At 39.5% G+C, this 24552-nt stretch overlaps 1 protein-coding gene across 1 annotated transcript in view; it reads left to right on the top strand.

Moving 5' to 3' along the window:
• LOC122816124 overlaps positions 1 to 24552 on the top strand; it is a 446542-nt gene that overhangs the window by 101373 nt on the left and 320617 nt on the right. Inside the window, exon 4 of the mRNA XM_044088883.1 lies at positions 1430 to 1561. Within this exon, the coding sequence (XP_043944818.1) occupies positions 1430 to 1561 (132 nt within the window). The remainder of the gene's footprint in view (positions 1 to 1429; positions 1562 to 24552) is intronic.

Raw genomic sequence — 24552 nt, 5'->3', positions numbered from 1 at the left:
GTACATACATACATATATACGTACATACATACATACATATATACGTATGTACATACATATATACATATATACGTACATACATACATACATACGTACATACATACATACATATATACGTATGTACATACATGCATACATATATACGTACATACATACATGCGTACATACATATATACATACATACATATATACGTACATACATACATATATACGTACGTACATACATATATACATACATAGTACATACATACATATATACGTACATACATACGTACGTACATACATACATATATACATACATACATATATGCGTACGTACATACATGCATACGTACATACATACATACATACATATATACATACGTACATACATACATACATACGTACATACATACATACATACATACATACATACATATATATATATATACATACATACATACATATATACATACATATACATACATACATATATACGCATACATACATATATACGCATACATACATATATGCATACATACATATACGCATACGCATACATACATATACGCATACGCATACATACATATATACATACATATACATACATATATACATACATATACATACATATATACATACATACATACATACATACATATATACATATATATATACATACATACATACATATATATATATATGCATACATACATACATATATATATGCATACATACATACATATATATATGCATACATACATACATATATATATGCATACATACATACATATATATATGCATACATACATACATACATATATACATACATACATACATATATACATACATGCATACATACATACATATATACATACATACATACGTATACATACATATATACATACATACATACATATATACATACATACATACATACATACATATATATACATACATACATACATATATACATACATATACATACATATATACATACATATACATACATACATATACATACATATATACGTACATACATACATATATACATACATATATATACGTACATACATACATATATACGTATACATACATACATATATACGTATACATACATACATATATACGTATACATACATACATATATACGTACGTACATACATACATATATATGTACGTACATACATACATATGTACGTACATACATACATATATACGTACATACATACATACGTACGTACGTACATACATACATACATATGTACATACATATATACATACATACATACATACATAAAATTCTCTGAGGGTCTTAAACATTTTAGAAAGCTAAATGTACTTGGATTACAAGCATACCAAGAAAGAAAGAATGGAAGTATGTAAATCTCACATAAAGATGTTATATTTAATATTTTTTAAATATTTTCATTGCTGTCTACTTTCTCAGGATTATGGAATACCGTTAACAGCTAATGGCTCAGGCCACATCCTGCTCAATCAAGCTAACCTGGACTCACAGATCATGGTAAATGTGGACGCAGAAAAGCTAAAGGGAACACTAGCAATGAGGACAACTGATGTAAGTGCATCCTGTGTTTTTTTTTATATTATTTGTAATTGCCTTAATCTCCAACTGCTGTCTTTGTGGCTGTACACAATAAAACAATCAAACATGCCTGGCATTCTTTTTGTCAGTAATTGTTAAGCACTTTGTACGTCCTGTGTCAGATATGCTTAGTAGAAGAATTCCAATATTCCTGGGTTACAGAAAAATGGACTGTATATCTGTAGGATTACCACCTGTCCCGCTTTGCGAGGGACAATCCCACTTTGGGCAGTTGTGTCCAGCAAACAAAACTCAAAAATAGCAAATGTCCTGAGATTTTAAGACAAAATCTATTTAAGTTTTCTTTAATAGTTGCATAAAACAGTTACTTTGTATCTGAAACACATAAATATTACATGAAATACATAAGCAACTCAAATGCTACAAAAATAAGCTCTTATTTTGGCGAAGAAGTGAAATGTTGTCCTTTGCACTGGCCATGGGTATGTTTTGTCCTGCAAAATCACACATTTCTAAAAAAATGTCCCACTTTGGGCATTTGAAAAGGTGGCAACCCTAAATATCTGATGTTGTCAATTTTCATTCTGTACTCAACCTGTTGGTTCTGATTTGATCCCGCAGATCTGACTCTACCACTGTTATACCTTGTGGTAACCAAAAAACTCTTGTGCCTAACCCTTATCCAGTATGCATCAGCCCTAAGCACCTCAAACCTTGTTTGCTGCGTTGAGAGTTAGATGTGGTTACACAGTGCTCTCAAGCAGGTAAGTCATCATTTTTTGTAATTTGCCTCTTTCCAAAATCTTTACCTTTCACCTGTTTTACTGATTACCATCGTTTCCCTTACCTAATACTTAGAGTCTCTTCTAATCATAAGAGACTTATTTTGTTCTCCTATTCTGTACTTCGGTACTCTAGTTAGTATCGTTAGTAGTTTTACATTACACTCGGTGTCTTCGGTACTCTAGTTAGTATCATTAGTAGTTTTACATTACACTCAGTGTCTCCGGTACTGTAGTTAGAATCGTTAGTAGTTTTACATTACACTCAGTGTCTTCGGTACTCTAGTTAGTATCGTTAGTAGTTTTACATTACACTCAGTGTCTCCGGTACTGTAGTTAGAATCGTTAGTAGTTTTACATTACACTCAGTGTTTTTGGTACTCTAGTTAGTATCGTTAGTAGTTTTACATTACACTCAGTGTCTCCGGTACTGTAGTTAGAATCGTTAGTAGTTTTATATTACACTCAGTGTCTTCGGTACTCTAGTTAGTATCATTAGTAGTTTTACATTACACTCAGTGTCTCCGGTACTGTAGTTAGAATCATTAGTAGTTTTACATTACACTCAGTGTCTTCGGTACTCTAGTTAGTATCGTTAGTAGTTTTACATTACACTCAGTGTCTCCGGTACTGTAGTTAGAATCGTTAGTAGTTTTACATTACACTCAGTGTCTTCGGTACTCTAGTTAGTATCGTTAGTAGTTTTACATTACACTCAGTGTCTCCGGTACTGTAGTTAGAATCGTTAGTAGTTTTACATTACACTCAGTGTCTTCAGTACTGTAGTTAGTATCATTAGTAGTTTTACATTACACTCAGTGTCTCCGGTACTCTAGTTAGAATCTTTAGTAGTTTTACATTACACTCAGTGTCTTCGATACTCTAGTTAGTATCATTAGTAGTTTTACATTACACTCAGTGTCTTTGGTACTGTAGTTAGTATCGTTAGTAGTTTTACATTGCACTCAGTGTCTCCGGTACTGTAGTTAGAATCGTTAGTAGTTTTACATTACACTCAGTGTCTTTGGTACTCTAGTTAGTATCATTAGTAGTTTTACATTACATTCAGTGTCTCCGGTACTGTAGTTAGAATCGTTAGTAGTTTTACATTGCACTCAGTGTCTTCGGTACTCTAGTTAGTATCGTTAGTAGTTTTACATAGTGTCTCCGGTACTGTAGTTAGAATCGTTAGTAGTTTTGCATTACACTCAGTGTCTTCGGTACTCTAGTTAGTATCGTTAGTAGTTTTACATTACACTCAGTGTCTCCGGTACTGTAGTTAGAATCGTTAGTAGTTTTGCATTACACTCAGTGTCTTCGGTACTCTAGTTAGTATCGTTAGTAGTTTTACATTACACTCAGTGTCTTCGGTACTCTAGTTAGTATCATTAGTAGTTTTACATTACACTCAGTGTCTCCGGTACTGTAGTTAGAATCGTTAGTAGTTTTACATTACACTCAGTGTCTTCGGTACTCTAGTTAGTATCGTTAGTAGTTTTACATTACACTCAGTTTCTTTGGTACTCCAGTTAGTATCGTTAGTAGTTTTACATTACACTCAGTGTCTTCGGTACTCTAGTTAGTATCGTTAGTAGTTTTACATTACACTCAGTGTCTTCGGTACTCTAGTTAGTATTGTTAGTAGTTTTACATTACACTCAGTGTCTTCGGTACTCTAGTTAGTATCGTTAGTAGTTTTACATTACACTCAGTGTCTTCGGTACTCTAGTTAGTATCGTTAGTAGTTTTACATTACACTCAGTCTCTTCGGTACTCTAGTTAGTATCGTTAGTAGTTTTACATTACACTCAGTGTCTTCGGTACTCTAGTTAGTATCGTTAGTAGTTTTACATTACACTCAGTGTCTCCGGTACTGTAGTTAGAATCGTTAGTAGTTTTACATTACACTCAGTGTCTTCGGTACTCTAGTTAGTATCGTTAGTAGTTTTACATTACACTCAGTGTCTCCGGTACTGTAGTTAGAATCGTTAGTAGTTTTACATTACACTCAGTGTCTTCGGTACTCTAGTTAGTATCGTTAGTAGTTTTACATTACACTCAGTGTCGCCGGTACTGTAGTTAGTATCGTTAGTAGTTTTACATTACACTCAGTGTCTTTGGTACTCCAGTTAGTATCAGTAGTAGTTTTACATTACACTCAGTGTCTTTGGTACTGTAGTTAGTATCGTTAGTAGTTTTACATTACACTCAGTGTCTTCGGTACTCTAGTTAGTATCGTTAGTAGTTTTACATTACACTCAGTGTCTTCGGTACCCTAGTTAGTATCGTTAGTAGTTTTACATTACACTCAGTGTCTTTGGTACTCCAGTTAGTATCGGTAGTAGTTTTACATTACACTCAGTGTCTTTGGTACTGTAGTTAGTATCGTTAGTAGTTTTACATTACACTCAGTGTATTTCTTAAATATCATTGTTGATATTCTGTTTCTTTCTCTCCTTGCCTTTATATAAAAAAAAACAATCCTCTTTTTTGTAGAGTTTTACTTCTTGATTTTTTTGTGTGAAAGAGATATGGCTGACAAGGATAAAAGACCGACTGGTTTTAAAAAATGTCAGAAGTGTGGCCATAAGATACCCTTTTCTAACTCTCATAATCTCTGTGTATATTGTCTGGGCCCACTTCTGCTTCAAGAAGATTGTTCTGTGTGTCATGCTTTTTTTCATAGAGCTTTGACTGAATGAAATAACAAATTCATTTTAAAAAGGCTATTATCTTCCTGCTTTAGTGAGGCCTTATCTGGAGCTTCCCGTTCAGAAAAACTAAAAAAGGGCAAATCTGATATTTCCAGCCCTTCTTCTTTGACCTCCTTCAAAGCTATGGAGAAGGTGAAGAAAAGACCTTCATCAGTGCCGACGTCTCCTTTGTCTCTGACAACAAAGAAGCAAAAAACTTTGGTTCTTACTTCTTTATCAGATCACAGTATCACTGGTGCTGACTGATCATTCAGCACTGAAAACTAAATCTAGACATGCTTTGGAGTCGATATCTATATTGGACCCAAAGACTCCATTGGACAAGTCTACTTTGGTGCCAGAAACTTCAGAACCAAAGATTGGATCCCCTGAAATAGTGCAGAGTGCCATTTTTTTTTACAAGGACTAGGTACTCACCTCCTATAGACCCAGATCCATCTAGAGTACCTTCACTCTTTTTACAAAGACCAAAATCTCCTTCCACAGTTTCCACTTGTTCTTCCAAGAGCATCACAAAAGATGACGTAGAGAGAGATTGATGATTAAGATTCTCTGGGACTTATACCAGATACATCAACCCATACCCCATTGGGTCAGGAGCCATGTATTACTACTACTCCAACCTTGCATCCTCCCCTGACGTCTTCAGAAGCTTCAGGGTCCTTGGATCCAAATTTGCTGGCACTGTCTTCTTTGGGTCCAAAGTTGTTTTCATATTCAACTTCAAGAGTTGCTCTGAGTTCTTCAGTCCATTTGGAACTGGAGACCTCTCAGTGCCATAGTTCTCTGGTTATTTCTGAGCCCTTAGAGTCGACTGCAAAGTTTTCAGAGGCTTCACTATGGCTCAGAGCCTAGGCACACATGAGCTTAGCTCCAACTTTGAACTTGAAGAGACTGTCTTTGGAACAGGGAGGGTCTGTGGTTCAGAAGTCTGTTCTTTCTGAACCAGAGTGCTATTCCTCTCTGTTGAGGTTGGCTTTTGAGATCTTGGAGAGAACCATGTCTGTTCCAGGCATTCAGATGGCTCCTACCCCCTCAGGTTCTCAGCCCTGACTGTACACAGAGCCTCAACCCTTCTCTTCATGAGGACAGTGAGTAGCAAACCCCCAGGCTTCCCAACAGGGAGTCCCGTCTTCTTCCAGTACCCTTCCAGAGAATCCCACTGATGAGGTCCCTAGGAAGAAGAAGTGCAAGAGGAAGCACTTGGATTCCCCCGAAGAATCTGTCACCGAAGACACCAACATCGATGAAGGTGAAGGATCCACAAGGTCTCTTCCTGATGATATCTCCTTTGCAGGCATCCTAGAAATCTTAAAACAGAAAGGTGATGGAAATCTAGCAATCCTTCACCCGAGTAGTTGGTGTACCTGGGGGCTTTTGGTACTCCCCTGTCTACCTCCTGAGTAACTCCACCTGCTGATGAGCTCATTGATTTGATCTCTCAGTGGGTACTGAAGGCAACTGATACCATTGAACTGATTCCCCGGGGACCACACAAAATTATAACAGCTCCAGAAGGTAAGGAATTTTGGTCTAAATGTTTGCCTGTTTATGCTGATGATGTCATGGCGGCAACAACCAAGAAGGAACTTGCCGAGGAGAGTTCGTATCCATCCTCGCAGCAAGGAGTCGTGGGTGACGGACATCCTCCCAGCAAGGAGTCGTGGGTGACGGACATCCTCCCAGCAAGGAGTCGTGGGTGACGGACATCCTCCCAGCAAGGAGTCGTGGGTGATGGACATCCTCCCAGCAAGGAGTCGTGGGTGATGGACATCCTCCCAGCAAGGAGTCGTGGGTGACGGACATCCTCCCAGCAAGGAGTCGTGGGTGACGGACATCCTCCCAGCAAGGAGTCGTGGGTGACGGACATCCTCCCAACAAGGAGTCGTGGGTGATGGATAGGTTTGGGAAGGGAGTTTATGCTTCATCGACCTTTACTTTATAGTCTTTGAATTACCTGGCTCATTTTACGAGACTGCAAAGGGACCTGATTAAAGAACTTTCAGATACCCTCACAGGGTCCATTTGTGAGGAAGTCCAGGCATCTGTCTCTTCTCAGTTGGCTACCCTGAAATCCATATCCAGTTCATTCATGAGACTCATATCTCATGCAGCCAAAGGGACAACGAGAGCTGTGGCTTCAGGCATTTCCATAAGAAGGCACACCTGGATGTGCTTGTGTGATTTTTGTGGAGCCCTTCAAGTCTTCATTCGTCAGTGCTGTGTTTCACAGTACATCCTTGTTTGGCCCTAAGGTAAAAGACATGCTATGCAGGTGTGGGAAAGGTGGAAAGACCTTGTCTGCTGTCGGTCTATGTTTTTCCACTCCTCTATGATCCTTTTCCAGGAATCAGAGAAATAGTGGGAAAATGGGGTTCAAAAAGTCCCAAGCACCTTTTCAGGACACACATGGAAGTAGTTCCTCCTGGGACAGGGGGGACGCTAATGATAGATGCTGTCCTCATTGCATAGGTGGCCTGCAAAACCAGGGATCTAGAGATACCTTCTTTGGAAGGCCCTTCCAGCGCTCCTGAAAGGAGGTCTAGTTGTCTTTCTCTGGAGGCCGTCAGGGGTTGATTGTCCCTGCATCGGAGAGCCTGGCTACAAATGCCATCTGATTCCTGGGTGCAGAGGGAGGTTGATTGTGCCTGCATCGGAGAGCCTGGCTACAAATACCATCTGATTCCTGGGTGCAGAGGGAGGTTGATTGTGCCTGCATCAGAGAGCCTGGCTACAAATACCATCTGATTCCTGGGTGCAGAGGGAGGTTGATTGTGCCTGCATCGGAGAGCCTGGCTACAAATACCATCTGATTCCTGGGTGCAGAGGGAGGTTGATTGTCCTTGCATCGGAGAGCCTGGCTACAAATGCCATCTGATTCCTGGGTGCAGAGAGAGGTTGATTGTGCCTGCATCGGAGAGCCTGGCTACAAATACCATCTGATTCCTGGGTGCAGAGGGAGATTGATTGTGCCTGCATCGGAGAGCCTGGCTACAAATACCATCTGATTCCTGGGTGCAGAGGGAGGTTGATTGTCCTTGCATCGGAGAGCCTGGCTACAAATACCATCTGATTCCTGGGTGCAGAGGGAGGTTGATTGTCCTTGCATCGGAGAGCCTGGCTACAAATACCATCTGATTCCTGGGTGCAGCGGATCATTTCCAGGGGCTATATTATACCATTTGTTCCTCCCTCCTCCCATTCCCAGAAACATTCCCAATGTCCTACCCAGTCAAAGTGAACAAGCAGCACTGCAGGTACAAAAGCTGCTAGAAAACAGATTCATCCAAGAGGTCCCACCAGACCAGAGAGAATCTGGCACTTACTCAAGGTTCTTTTTAGTGCCAAAGAAGACAAGGGACTGGTGACCAATTTTAGATGTCAGCATTTTGAACAAATTGGTTCAATGCACCATATTCTGGATGGTCACAGTTCAGTCCATCCTTCCTTTTCTGGACAAGGATGACTGGATGTACTCTGTAGACCTTCAGGATGTGTAATACCATATAAAGATGAACAAGCAATCTAGAAGGTTCCTTCACTTCCAGCTGGGAGCTAGTCATTATCAGGTCAGAGTTCTGTCCTTTGGTCTCACTACAGCTGCCAGGGTGTTCACCAAGTGTATGGCAGTGGTAGCAGCTCACCAAAGACTGCAGGGATTCCAAGTGTTTCCGTATCTAGACATCTGGCTCATTTCTGCTCTGACCCAGCAACAACAATTGCAGGCAAGATCCCTGGTTCTTCAGACTTGTTCCTATCTGGGGATAACCATAAATTACAAAAAGTCTCACCTAGAACCAACTCTGACTTTAGATTTTATAGGAGCAATCCCAAACACAAAGACAATCCTAGCCTCTCTTCCCCTCTCAAGACTGGATACAATAAGATCACAGGTAACGATAATAATTTGCAGCTGCAAAATGTTGGCACTCTTGGTCCTTCAGGCTCTGGGATCCATGGCAGCTTCAGTAACTCTAGTTCCACTGGGCAGATTTCACATGTGGATTTTACAGTGGCTTCTTACAACACAATGGTCTGTACTTCAGCAACCAATGTCAACCCCAGTATCAATCGCCAACATATGCAAAAGGCATCTCAGATGGTGGATGCAATGAGATCAGTTCTGGCAAGGTTGTCCATTTATTCTCCCTCAGCCCAAGGCCACAGTGACCACGGAGACTTCCCAGTTAGGGTGTGGGCATGTAATGGGGAAAACCGTCCAAGGCACTTGGCCCCCCAAAGAGGTCAAACTGCATATCATTGTTATAGAGATGAGGGCACTGCTTTTAGTGTTGCAGGCTTTCCAAGATGCTCTTCCCTTGGGAACAACTGCGATTCAAGCAGACAACATGTCAGTAATTTGATACATCAACAAACAAGAAGTAATCAGGTCCTACCCCCTGTGTCAAGAAGTCCTCAGAGTGTGGCAGTGGGTGATGTCATCCAACAGCTTTCCAATACTGACACATATTCCAGGGACATCCAGTGTGACAGCAGACAAGTTCAGCAGATGTATCCTTATGCCTCACAAGTGGTCCCTCAATCAACACATATTCCAGGGACATCCAGTGTGACAGCAGACAAGTTCAGCAGATGTATCCTTATGCCTCACAAGTGGTCCCTCAATCAGACAGCATTGGAAAGTATTTTCTACCAATGGGGTCAGCCTTGCTGCAATCTTTTCACCTCTCCCCTAAACAACAAGTGCAGCAACTACTTTAACCTAATCCCCCTCACAGAGGAATCACCAAGGGATGCTCTTCTTTACAACTGGCCCCAGGTCTCCTTTATGCTTTTCCTCCAACTCCATTAATCCTGAAATTCCTTCAGAAAGCTGCCAGGTTGAAGAGCAAAGTAATCCTCATTGCACCTTACTGGCCTCAGCAGATCTGTTTTCTTTTCCTTTGGCCTCACACACTTTAACAGCCATGGATTCCTGATCCAACTCCAGACCTCCTGTCTCACCCGATGGGCATGATTCACCTGGACATTTCAAGCCTCAGACTGACAGCTTGGTTTCTCTAGTTCAATTAATAGCCAGACAATCTATGTTCTCCTCCCCTGTTCAACATAGGTTCATAGGTTCATAGGTTGGTACTAGGCTATCAGCCCTAGGGCTTATACAAGCCTAGCCATAACAATTCCCTGGCTATTTCTTCCCACACTATTTACTTCCCTGGACCCCTGTCTAGCAGGACAACTGACGTGATCCCCGGGGTGAATTTCCTTTCTCCCATCCAATCATCAAGGTTCCTTTTGAAGAGTGTCAAAGAGACACTCTGCTTGACATGTATGGGCAATCTATTCCAGAGTCAGGGGAGTCTCTGGGTCAGGAACCTATTCCTCCAGCATGTTTTGTTTATTGTGATGACAAGGTTTAGATCCCTGGAGCGTGTGGCTCTGAGGGATTGGGATTTATTTAAGTGTAGCATGTCCAACAGCTCTGAGTTTGACATGGCCTTGTATGTTAAGCAGAGATTGCCTCTGAGTAGACGATGTGCGACAGAGTATAGCTGGAGTTTTTTAAGGCGGTCAGCGTAGGGCATCTGCTTTAGGCCTGTGATTCTTTTAGTGAGGTATTTCTGCGGCCTTTCCAGTTGTTGCAGATGTCTTGAGAGGTACATACCAAATGGGGCATTGTACTCTATAATGGGTCTAATGAGGGATGAGTACAGTGGGACAACGACCTCCTTTTTTTCTGGATGAGAAGCCCTTAGTGATGAGGTGTGTCACATAGAAGGATTTCCTGACTGTTGTGGTGATGTGGATATCGAAGGTGAGACCACTGTTCACCTGTGTCCCTAAGTCTCTTGTCACACATTCGATGTTTAGTGTACTGCCACCTATATGGTAATTCACGCGTACATGTTTTTTCCCAAAGGGGATAGCTATGCATTTCTTGGCATAGGTTCATAGGCTAGTACTAGGCTAACTGCCCTTGCGAGCCATTTTAAGCCTAGCCAGTTAGGCCCCTGTGAGATTCAAACCCTGTACCTTGTGTTTGTAAGGCAAACACCTTAACCATTAGGCCACCCTCCCAACATTGAGCTTGAACCCATGGCTCTGGCACCAAGCATCTGTTTCTGTAAGGCCCTTTTGTGGAGTATCCACATCATTTGGGGATTCAATAATGGCTCCCAGTTTGCAGTCATCTGCGAACTTTGTTAGTCAGAGTCCCTTAGTGTTGGCCTGTACTTCAGAGAAGTAGATGCCAAACAAGAGCGGTCCTAGGACTAAACCCTGAGGTACTCCACTTGTCACTTGTCTGGAGCTGGATTTGCAGTTGGCTACTTTTACAGTGTGGGTTCTATCAGTAAGCCAGTTAGCAACCCATTGGGTGACGTAGGGATTAATGCCCAGCTTAGTAAGTGTATCTATGATTCCAGAGTGGGGGATGGTGTCAAAGGCCTTGGCGAGGTCTAGATAGGCTGTGTGGACCACATTACCCTTGTCCATGGCTCTGGAGACTGATTCGAAGAAGTCAATCAGGTTCAGGAGGCAAGATCGGCCCTTCACGAACCCAAACTGGGTAGGGTCCAGTGTTTGAAGGTTGCCAATGTATACTTTTATCCTCTCATAATCTGTCTACATGAAAACTGTACACTAGTAAATAGAAGCGATTTGTTTACTGGGCATGTCAGATTAATGTAGACCCCTTTTTAGCTCCCATTCATAGCATACTTGACTTCTTAGCCTTACTTTTCAAAGAAGGTGCCTCGGCTTCTTCTATAAAGGTACTGCTGGCAGCCACATCCACTTATCATACTGGATATCAAGACTCTTCACTTGTTTCTCACAAACTTCGTAAAGCCTTTTTAAGAGGAACTCTTCTCTTAAAACCTCCCTTTAAAGACCTTACTCTGCCTTGGGATTTGAATCTGGTGTTGCAAGCTATTACTTAACCACCAATTCAACTGGCAGTCAAATGTGAACTAAAATTCTGTTCTTGCAAAGCTATTTTTCTACTGGCTATTACTTCAGCAAGGAAAATATAATAAATTCAAGCCTTATCATGCCAACCAGTATACTTCATTTTTCACAGAGCTAGCTCTTTCTTACCTAAGGTGATTTCCGAGTCGTCTTCTTCTTTTGGCTGTTCCCATTACAGGTCACCACAGTGGATCATCTGTTTCTATTTATTCCTGTTCTCCGCATCTTGCTGTGTCACACCAACCACCTGCATGTCCTCTGTCATCATATCTGTAAACGGTATCTTAAGTCTTCATTTTTTCCTCTTACCTGGCAGCTCCATCCTTAGCATCCTTTTCCCAATATCCCCAGAAAACCTCCTCAGCACATGTCCAAACCAATGCAGTCTCGCCTTTCTGGCTTTGTCTCCAATCTGTCCAACCTGAGCTGACCTAATATCATCATCAGCCCCCTGTTTCCCATTTTCTACATGGGGTTGGGTATCGTGTTAACTGTTCCCACCTCTCTCGATTCTGTGCCACACTCCTACTTCTTCAACACTCATGCCTGACTGTCGCAGATCTTCTTTCACACAATCCATCCACCTCTTTGCTGGATGTCCTTGCTTTCTGTCTGTCCCAAATCTTCCTCACCAGATTGTCTTTTGCTTTTCTACACATGCCCAAACAACGTAATCTGTTCTCTTTGATCTTTTCTGCAATTGGAGATACTTTGGCTTCTGCTCTTATATCCTCATTTCTTTGTCTGTCCCACAGTGTGCATCCTACCATCTTTCTCAGGCACTTCATTTCCATCATATCTAGCTTCTTCAACTTTTCTGCCCAGGTTTCTGTAGCATACAGTAGTACTGGTCGCACCACTGTCTTGTACACCTTACTTTTCAGCATCTTTGGCATTCTTCTGTCATAGACTGCACCTGATACTCTATGCCATTTGGCTGCAGTCCCTCTGATTCTAGCTGTGACCTCTTTATTCAGACTGCACTTCTCCTCAACCACCCCTCCCAGATACTTGAAGCTGTTTACCTGTTCCACTGTCTTCCCTTCTATCTCTGTTCTCAGCTTCTTCTGATTTTCCCAATTTGCTGCTGTTACCACCATCTTATCTGTGCTTAGTTTCATCCCATGTGCCTTCAGATTTGCATTCCATTTTCCTATCCTTTGCTGAAGTTCTAGCTCATAGTCTGCGTGTACTGCTACATCGGCTGCATACAACATCTTTGTTGATCTGTCCCCTCCAATCTGTTTGCTAATGTAGTCCATCACCAGTATGAACAGCAGTGGGCTTAGAGCTGAACCCTGATGTACACCCACTCCTACTGGGAACCCTTCTGTGAGGCCGAACACTGTTCGTACTTGAGTCACTGGGTCCTTGTACATAGCCTGCACTAATTCTACCAATATTTCTGGGATGTCAAACCACCACAGTACTGCCCAGATTAGCTTTCTTGGGACCTTGTCATATGCTTTCTCCAAGTCTAGGAATGCCCAGTTGGACTCTGTCCTAATTTCTAGCTTCTACTCAAGTATCTGTCTCAAAGCAGACATTGGGTCAATTGTGCTGCATCCTGATATGAATCTGAACTGTTCATCTCCCATCTTACATTCTACTAGTCTGCATATCCGTTTATCAATCACTCTCTCCAGAATTTTTATGCAGTGTGGTAGGAGTTTGATCCCTCTGTAGTGCCCACAGTTGTGGATGTCCCCTTTGCTCTTGTACACTGGCACAAGAATGCTTATTCTTCAGTCATCTTGGATACGCCTTTCTCTCCACATTGCTATTAGTACCCTCAGGAGACATTTCTCCCCTATCTCACCCAGCATCTTTATCATATCTGCTGTGACCTCATCTGAGCCTGCTGCTTTTCCTGACTTCATCTTCCTTAGTGCTTTTCTTACTTCTTCTAGGGTGGGCTCCTCTTCTTCTCTCATCGTAGGCTGTTTCTGGGGCAGTACAGCGTCTGTGGGGTTTTCTTCATTCAGAAGCTGCTGGAAATACTCCTTCCATCTGCATTTGATGTCCTCTGGACTGGTGAGCAGGTTGTTGCTGGCATCCCTTATGAAGGGTGTCTGACTATCTTCTTTATCTTTCTGTCTTTGCCTTGCAACCTGATATATTTTCTTTGTGCCACTTACTGAGTCACTTTCCAGAAGTTGGTACAGTGCCTCCGATGCCCTATGCTTTGCTGTTGCAACTTCTTTCTTAGCTTCTTTGCAAGACAACCAGTAGCCCTTCCTGCCCTGGTCAGTCTTTTCTATCTCTCACTTTTTCCCGCACTCCTTCTTTCTTTTGATGACTTCCTTAACTTCTGCATTCCACCACCAGCTTTCCTTATGTACCTTATTTCCATACCTGGTGCTGCCTCATATCTTTTCTGTAGTCCAAACGCATGATGTTTTTAAGCGCTGCCATTCTTCTTCAACTCCACCTATTTCCTCCTCTTCTTGGGGTGCTAGTGCCCTGAGTAATTCCTTGCACTGCTGTACTTTCTCTCCAGTCAACTTCCAGGTCTTCAGCCTGGTCTCTTTTGACCTTAGAGCCTTCTCTGACCACTGCTTGCAGCTGATTGTGGCAACCAGTAGTTTATGCTGTGGGCCAACTGTTTCACTGGAGATGACTTTGCAATCATGGATTGTACCCCAGTCCTTTTTCCTTACTAGGAGGAAGTCTACCTGAGTTGCATGTTGGCTACTCTTGTATGTGATCTTGTGACTGTCTCTCTTTCTGAACCATGTGTTGGCTACTATCAAGCCATTTGCCAGAGAAAAGTCTAGAAATTCTTCTCCTTTTTTATTGCTGTTACCCCACCCATGTGGACCCAGGCAGTCCTCATATCCTGTTCTATCTGTCCTGATATGTACATTCAAGTCGTACATTATCAACACCAATTCATGTTGTCCTGCTTTATCTAGTAGGTCCTGCAACTGCTGTCTGAATGCATTATTTTCCTCACTATCACAACCCTGCTGTGGAGCATATGCTGAGATTATGAATACTGCCCTATCATTACACTGGAGTCGGATTGCTACGAGTCTGTCATTAATTCTGATGATATCCCTCACTGCCTTCTGAGGCCTCTCTCTCACCCCAATTCCTGCACTATTTCTAGCCTGTCCCCTACCTGAGTAGTAGAGTCTGGATACCAAGCCAAATGGCTTTGCTGCACTGCCCTTCCATCTCATCTCTTGGATACATAGGATGTCCAGCCTCCTCCATACCATCATGATGTCATCCACTTCCAAGCTGCTTCCTGTCAGTGAACCTCATCAAGTGTAGCGATTCTCAGTTCATGTTTGGCAGGTTGGTTGGTTTTATGTCCAGCTATCGCTCAACAGAGCTATCCCAGGTAACCCAGGCTGGGCAACTAGACATGGCCAGCCAGTAGCTTATTGGCCTAGGGCTGCTGGGCTTTATGGGGGCACACACTTACCCTCTAATATACTGATTCCTAATCCTGCCCATTCTTGTCACACCCAATGCAAATCTTAACATCTTTAACTCTACTACCTTCAACTCTGGCTCCTGTCTTTTTGTTAATGCCACTGTCTCCAACCCATAAAACATAACTGGTCTCACTACCTTCTTGTAGACCTTCCCTTTCACTTACTGATACCTGTCTGTCAAAAATCACTTCTGACACTCTTCTCCACCCACTTGACCCAGCCTGTACTCTCTTCTTCACCTCTGTTCTACACACACCATTACTCTGAACTGTTGATCCTGAGTATTTAAACTCATCCACCTCCGCCAACTCTACTCCCTGCATCCTCACCATTCCTCTATCCTCCCTCTCATTCATACACATGTATTCTGTCTTAGTCCTGCTGACCTTCATTCCTCTCCTCTCTAGAGCATATCTCCACCACTCTAGGGTCTCCTCAACCTGTTTGCCTCTCACTACAGATCACAATGTCATCCGCAAACATCATAGTCCACAGGGACTCCTGTCTGATCTCATCTGTCAACCTGTCCATCACCATTGCAAATAAGAAAGGGCTCAGAGCTGATCCTTGATGTAATCCCACCTCCACCTTAAACGCATCCATCACTCCCACCGCAGACCTCACCATTGTCACACTACCCTCTTATATATCCTGTACCACTCTTACATACTTCTCTGCCACTCCCATTGCAAATAAGAAAGGGCTCAGAGCTGATCCTTGATGTAATCCCACCTCCACCTTAAACGCATCCATCACTCCCACCGCAGACCTCACCATTGTCACACTACCCTCATACATATCCTGTACCACTCTTACATACTTCTCTGCCACTCCCGACTTTCTCATACAATAGCACAACTCCTCTCTAGGCACCCTGTCATATGCTTTCTCTAAGTCCATAAAGACACAATGTAACTTCTTCTGACCTTCTCTATACTTCTCCATCAACACCCTCAGAGCAAACATCGCATCTGTAGTGCTCTTTCCTGGCATGAAACCATACTGCTGATCACTAATCATCACCTCCCTTCTTAACCTAGCTTCCACTAGTCTTTCCCATAACTTTATGCTGTGATTGATCAGTTTTATCCCACTGTAGTTACTACAGCTCTGCACATCACCCTTATTCTTAAAAATCAATACCAAAACACTTCTTCTCCACTCCTCAGGCATCCTCTCACTTTCCAGGATTTGAATAAATGAAAAGTGCTGGCAGGCAGAGTATCACAGGTACAAATCACTCTGGTGATGGTGAAACCACAAGTATTTTAATGGTAAGATCCACAAATGATCAAGTATGAATGTGAGCGCTTTCGTTAAACAAGTGTTAACTTCATCAGACACCATTAAAATGCAAGACAACCATTATATACATGTAAAAACACTCTAATTGGGTAAAAAAGGGAGGGGAGCTAGCGAAGCAACACTGAGAAAGAACATTAATTAACCTCCTAGTGACTGAATCACAGTTAAAACTAATACAACTTAAATACTACTGAGACTTTGTGATTAAAAGTTACTAGTCGCATACTTATAAGAAGTTATAAATAGACAAATAGAAAAAAGGAAGAAAAAAGTTAAAATCAAGTCATTTTAAATTCACGTATTAAATATTCACATGATATAAAACAAAGTTAAAACCAAGTCATTTTAAATTCACGTATTAAATATTCACATGATATAAAACAAAGTTAAAACCAAGTCATTTTAAATTCACGTATTAAATATTCACATGATATAAAACAAAGTTAAAACAAAGTCATTTTAAATTCATTATTAAATATTCACATGATATAAAACAAAGTTAAAACCAAGTCATTTTAAATTCATTATTAAATATTCACATGATATAAAACAAAGTTAAAACCAAGTCATTTTAAATTCACGTATTAAATATCCACATGATATAAAACAAAGTTAAAACCAAGTCATTTTAAATTCACGTATTAAATATTCACATGATATAAAACAAAGTTAAAACCAAGTCATTTTAAATCCAAGTCATTTTAAATTCATGTATTAAATATTCACATGATATAAAACAAAGTTAAAACCAAGTCATTTTAAATTCACGTATTAAATATCCACATGATATAAAACAAAGTTAAAACCAAGTCATTTTAAATTCATTATTAAATATTCACATGATATAAAACAAAGTTAAAACCAAGTCATTTTAAATTCACGTATTAAATATTCACATGATATAAAACAAAGTTAAAACCAAGTCATTTTAAATTCACGTATTAAATATTCACATGATATAAAACAAAGTTAAAACCAAGTCATTTTAAATTCACGTATTAAATATTCACATGATATAAAACAGTTAAAACCAAGTCATTTTAAATTCACGTATTAAATATTCACATGATATAAAACAAAGTTAAAACCAAGTCATTTTAAATTCACGTATTAAATATTCACATGATATAAAACAAAGTTAAAACCATGTTATTTTAAATTCACGTATTAAATATTCACATGATATAAAACAAAGTTAAAACCAAGTCATTTTAAATTCACGTATTAAATATCCACATGATATAAAAACATTTCCGAACGCTTAATGCATACAAAAGTGCTTGTACTTAAAAAATTGTTTTAGGATAGTTTATTCCTTATTAGGGCTTTTAATTTCAGTACAGGTGAGATAGACGTCCTGTCATTTATTCCGGGCCATCTGTCAGCCTGTAATAAAATTTGCCACCTTAACTCCTTGAACTCTAACTGGAGTCCCCAGGGCTTTTTGCACTTATGTCCATGTGGTCAATTGCCATAAATGTGAAATTGTGGCCAGTATTGTCTTGGGTATGCCTCGCTAATGCGTTATTAATATTATTCTTTCTTATGGCATAGTTGTGTTCATAAATTCTAGCATTAAATTTCCTTTCTGTTTTGCCTACATAAAATTCTAGGCATTGGTCACATGTGGCCATGTAGACCACAGCCTTGGAGTGACAGTTGAATTTACCTTTTACATAGTGGTCTATACCATTCACTGTAAATTTGCTACCCGATTTCACCTTGTGGCACTAGTTACAAGCCTCATATTTGTACATCCCTACATGTCCTGTTATAGTGTTGTTAAAACCTTTCCTCAAAAGGTCTTTCAAGTTTGAACCCCTTCTGTATGTCACTATAGGTCTCTCTCCTATTTGTGCCCTGATGTCCAAGTCATCCATTAAAATGTCCCAGTTCTTATGAAAAATAGACATCAGATAATATGAGTCGGAGTTGAATGTAAGCACCACAGATCTACAAAAGGAACTCTTTTCTGACATGCGTCTCCCTTCCTCAACTTTAGAGGGGCGCTGTCTAACATATTGTCTCCCAACTACAGGCTTAAAGTACCTGCTCTTCTTTTGCATCACTTCTTGCATAAGCTCATTGAGGAAATCTGCTGGATATTCCCTCCTCAAAAAACATAGTTTTTAAATGGTCACGTTCTGAGATAAACTCTTCTTCTCTAGAGATCATGCGGGCTGTTCGAACTAGCTGCCCTTTAACTACTGACCTCTTTTGGTGCTTGGGGTGGGAGCTAGTGTAATGCAGGAACGAGTTTGAGTGGTCTCTTTCCTATGAATTCTATTTGCGTATTTTTCATTGTGTATCTCTTTGTATAGATGGACATGAAGATAATTCATGTAGTCCAGATTGATCACCCAAGTGAACTGCAGGAATGTAGTGGTGGTGTTGTGGTAACCTAAAAACTCTTCTAGTTCAACCAGTGACCCATTCCATATCAAACTGATATCGTCTTGGTATCTATAATACAGCTTGACCTCAGAGTAGTACTGAGACTGGAATACATAGTTCCTTTCCCAATATGCCATTACCATATTCACGAATGCCCCACCACAAGCTGAACCCATCACGACTCCTATAGTCTGCACAAAATACCTGCCATTGAAGGAGAAGTAGTTGTTTCTTAAAACAATTTCTAATAATTCCAAAATTAGATTAATCTTCTTCTGACTGACTTTATATGACAGCAATAAGTCACTCACCCACTCAAGACCAGTGTCTTGTGGGATGACCGTATACAGGTCTTTTACTTTATTGTTACCATGATGTCTCCTGCGTCATAACCAATTTTATTCACCTGTTCTAAAAAAGCCCAGGAGTCTTTGCAAATTTGACTTTCTTTATGCAATATTTTCTTCAGCTCATGGTCTAAAAATTGGGCACAGGCAGTGGAAACCTGACAAAGGGGGGAGGGATTGTAATTATGGACTCTTCTACATATAGTGACAAAATGATGGCTATTTTAGACAAAAAATTATACAGAGGTGTCTCTTAATGAATTAAATGAGCATATAGAAAAATCTATAGCCAACTCACTGACATATTTCTAGAAAAACAATTTCTATAATGAAGAATTGACCTTTCCTTACATAATTACCTTAACATCATTAGCCCAAGGATCCCAGTATTTTTTGGTATTCCGAAAATCCACAAGAGCCTCTCAGACCCACCTATGATGCCCTTAGTGGATGGAGGACACTCCATTACCACTGCCTGTGCCCAATTTTTAGACCATGAGCTGAAGAAAATATTGCGTAAACAAAGTCAAATTTGCAAAGACTCCTGGGCTTTTTTAGAACAGGTGAATAAAATTGGTAAAACACCTGTATACGTTCATCCCACAAGAAACTGGTCTTGAGTGGGTGGGTGACTTATTGCTGTCATATAAAGTCAATTAGGAGAAGATTAATCTAATTTTGGAATTATTAGAAATTGTAAGAAACAACTACTTCTCCTTCAATGGGCAGGTATTTTGTGCAGACTATAGGAGTCGTGATGGGTTCAGTTTGTGGTGGGGCATTCGCGAATATGGTAATGGCATATTGGGAAAGGAACTATGTATTCCAGTCTCAGTACTACTCTGAGGTCAAGCTGTATTATAGATACCAAGACGATATCAGTTTGGTATGGAATGGGTCACTGGTTGAACTAGAAGAGTTTTTAGGTTACCTCAATACCACCACTACATTCCTGCAGTTCACTTGGGTGAACAATCTGGACTACATGAATTATCTTCATGTCCATCTATACAAAGACATACACAATGAAAAATATGCAACTAGAATTCATAGGAAAGAGACCACTCAAACTCGTTCCTGCATTACACTAGTTCCCACCCCAAGCACCAAAAGAGGTCAGTAGTTAAAGGACAGCTAGTTTTAGCAGCCCGCATGATCTTTAGAGAAGAAGAGTTTCTCTCAGAACGTGACCATTTAAAAACTATGTTTTTTGAGGAGGGAGTATCCAGCAGATTTGCTCAATGAGCTTACGCAGGAAGTGATAGGCAAAAGACAGGAAGTGATAGGCAAAAGAAGAGCAGGGCACTTTAAGCCTGTAGTTGGAGACAATACGCAGGAAGTGATAGGTAAAAGAAGAGCAGGGCACTTTAAGCCTGTAGTTGGAGACAATACGCAGGAAGTGATAGGTAAAAGAAGAGCAGGGCACTTTAAGCCTGTAGTTGGAGACAATACGCAGGAAGTGATAGGTAAAAGAAGAGCAGGGCACTTTAAGCCTGTAGTTGGAGACAATATGCTAGACAGCATCCCTCTAAATTTGAGGAGGGGAGACCAATGTCAGGAAAGAGTTCCTTTTGTAGATCTATGGTGCTTACATTCAACTCCGACTCATATTATCTAATGTCTATTTTTCATAAGAACTGGGACATTTTAATGGATGGCTTGGACATCAGGGCCAAATAGGAGAGAGACCTATAGTGGCATACAGAAGGGGCTCAAACTTGAAAGACCTTTTGAGGAAAGGTTTTAACAACACTATAACAGGATGTATAGGGATGTACAAATATGAGTCTTGTAACTGGTGCCACAAGATGAAATCTGGTGGCAAATTTACAGTGAATGGTATTGACCACTATGTAAAAGGTAAATACAACTGTCACTCCAAGGCTGTGGTCTACATGGCCACATGTGACCAATGCCTAGAATTTTATGTAGGCAAAACAGAAAGGAAATTTAATGCCAGAATCTATGAACACAACTATGCCATAAGAAAGAATAATATTAACTCGATAGCGACGCTTACCCAAAAAAAAAAAAAAAGAGGAATAAACGCTGTTTTACTTCTTTTATGGGTCACTTGTTTGTGGTTTTTACCATAACAGCATGTGTAGGGATGTGCATTTTATGTAGGCAAAACTGAAAGGAAATTTAATGCCAGAATCTACGAACACAACTATGCCATAAGAAAGAATAATATTAATAACGTGTTAGCGAGGCATACCCAAGACAATACTGGCCACAATTTCACATTTATGGCAATTGACCACATGGACATAAGTGTAAAAAGCCCTGGGGACTCCAATTAGAGTTCAAGGAGTTAAGGTGGCAAATTTTATTACAGGCTGACAGATGGCCCGGAATAAATGACTCATCTGTATTGAAATTAAAAGCCCTAATAAGGAATAAACTATCCTAAAACAATTTTTTAAGTACAAGCACTTTTGTATGCATTAAGCATTCGGAAATGTTTTTATATCATGTGAATATTTAATACGTGAATTTAAAATGACTTGGTTTTAACTTTGTTTTATATCATGTGAATATTTAATATGTGAATTTAAAATGACTTGGTTTTAACTTTGTTTATATCATGTGAATATTTAATACTTGAATTTAAAATGACTTGGTTTTAACTTTGTTTTTATATCATGTGAATATTTAATACGTGAATTTAAAATGACTTGGTTTTAACTTTGTTTTATATCATGTGAATATTTAATACGTGAATTTAAAATGACTTGGTTTTAACTTTGTTTTATATCATGTGAATATTTAATACGTGAATTTAAAATGACTTGGTTTAAACTTTGTTTTATATCATGTGAATATTTAATACGTGAATTTAAAATGACTTGGTTTTAACTTTGTTTTATATCATGTGAATATTTAATACGTGAATTTAAAATGACTTGGTTTTAACTTTGTTTTATATCATGTGAATATTTAATACGTGAATTTAAAATGACTTGGTTTTAACTTTGTTTTATATCATGTGAATATTTAATACGTGAATTTAAAATAACTTGGTTTTAACTTTGTTTTATATCATGTGAATATTTAATACGTGAATTTAAAATGACTTGGTTTTAACTTTGTTTTATATCATGTGGATATTTAATACGTGAATTTAAAATGGCTTGGTTTTAACTTTGTTTTATATCATGTGGATATTTAATACGTGAATTTAAAATGACTTGGTTTTAACTTTGTTTTTATATCATGTGAATATTTAATACGTGAATTTAAAATGACTTGGTTTTAACTTTGTTTTATATCATGTGAATATTTAATACGTGAATTTAAAATGACTTGGTTTTAACTTTGTTTTATATCATGTGAATATTTAATACGTGAATTTAAAATGACTTGGTTTTAACTTTGTTTTATATCATGTGAATATTTAATACGTGAATTTAAAATGACTTGATTTTAACTTTGTTTTATATCATGTGGATATTTAATACGTGAATTTAAAATGACTTGGTTTTAACTTTGTTTTATATCATGTGAATATTTAATATGTGAATTTAAAATGACTTGGTTTTAACTTTTTTCTTCCTTTTTTCTGTTTATGTCTATTTATAACTTCTTATAAGTATGTGACTAGTAACTTTTAATCACAAAGTCTCAGTAGTATTTAAGTTGTATTAGTTTTAACTGTGATTCAGTCATTAAGAGGTTAATTAATGTTCTTTCTCAGTGTTGCTCTGCTAGCTCCCCTCCCTTTTTTTACCCAATTAGTGTTTTTACATGTATATAATGGTTGTCTTGCATTTTAATGGTGTCTGATGAAGTTAACACTTGTTTAACGAAAGCGCTCACATTCATACTTGATCATTTGTGGATCTTACCATTAAAATATTTGTGGTTTCACCATCACCGGAGTGATTTCTACCTGTGATACTCTGCCTGTCAGCACTTTTCATTTATTCAGTTTGTTTGCCTGTTTTTATTTTTTTTTACTTTTCAAGATTTCATTAAACAATCTGGTTAGAAACTCCACTTCCATCTCTCCTAAACAGCTCCATACTTCCATAGATATGTCATCTGGACCAACGGACTTTCCATTCTTCATCATCTTCATAGCTGTCCTTACTTCCTCCTTACTAATCCGTTGGACTTCCTGATTCACTATCCCCACATCATTGAACCTTCTTTTTTTCTAATTCTGTTCTTTCATCAGCCCCTCAAAGTACTCTATCTGGTCAACACACCCTCCTCTCTTTTATAAGTACATTTCCCTCATTATCCTTTATCACTCTTACCTGCTGCACATCTTTTCCAGCTCGGTGCCTTTGTCTAGCCAATCGGTACAGGTCCTTTTCTCCCTCCTTATTTTCTAACCTTTCATACAACTCTCCATATGCCTTATCCTTAGCCTTCACCACCTTTCTCTTCAACATACACCTCATCTCCTTATACCGTTCTCTACTTTCTTCATCTCTCTGACAGTCCCACTTCTGCTTCACCAACCTCTTTCTCTGTTTACTGTCCTGTACTTCCTTGTTCCACCACCAGGTCTTCTTGTCCTCCTTCCCCTATCCAGATGTCAAACCAAGCACCTTTCTTGCTGTCTCTATTACTAGCTCTCCTGTAGTTACCTGTCAGCCAGTGCCTGTCTTAACTCTTCCCTGAACTCCACCTAACAATCACCATTTTGCACTTCCAACATTTGATCCTTGGCACTATCCTCACACTACTCCACTTCATCTTGATCACCAACGTCATCCTACAGATCACCATCTTATGTTGCCTAACTACGCTTTCCCCTGCCACCACTTTACAGTCTCCACTCTCCTTAAGGCTGGCCCTCCAATATAGGATGTAATCCACCTGTGTGCATCTTCCTCCACTCTTGTATGTCACCCTGTGCTCCTTCCTCTTTTTAAAATATGTATTCACCGCAGCCAATGCTAGAAAGCCTCACCCAGACTATGCTACACTCTGCTGTGAAGGAAAGGTTAGTTTGCTTTTTATTTGCTGTATTTTGTATTATTTTATTGCCTTTTTCTATTTTGAATACCATGATTTGTTTTCTTTACCTTGTGTTTTACTTGTATTCTGCTTTTAACTGCATATTAAAACTTG

The sequence above is a fragment of the Protopterus annectens genome, chromosome 12.part0 (genome assembly GCF_019279795.1).
Source record: "Protopterus annectens isolate FY-2018-M chromosome 12.part0, PAN1.0, whole genome shotgun sequence".
Taxonomy (NCBI): Eukaryota; Metazoa; Chordata; order Ceratodontiformes; family Protopteridae; genus Protopterus; species Protopterus annectens.
This window is presented reverse-complemented; position numbering and strand designations above follow the sequence as displayed.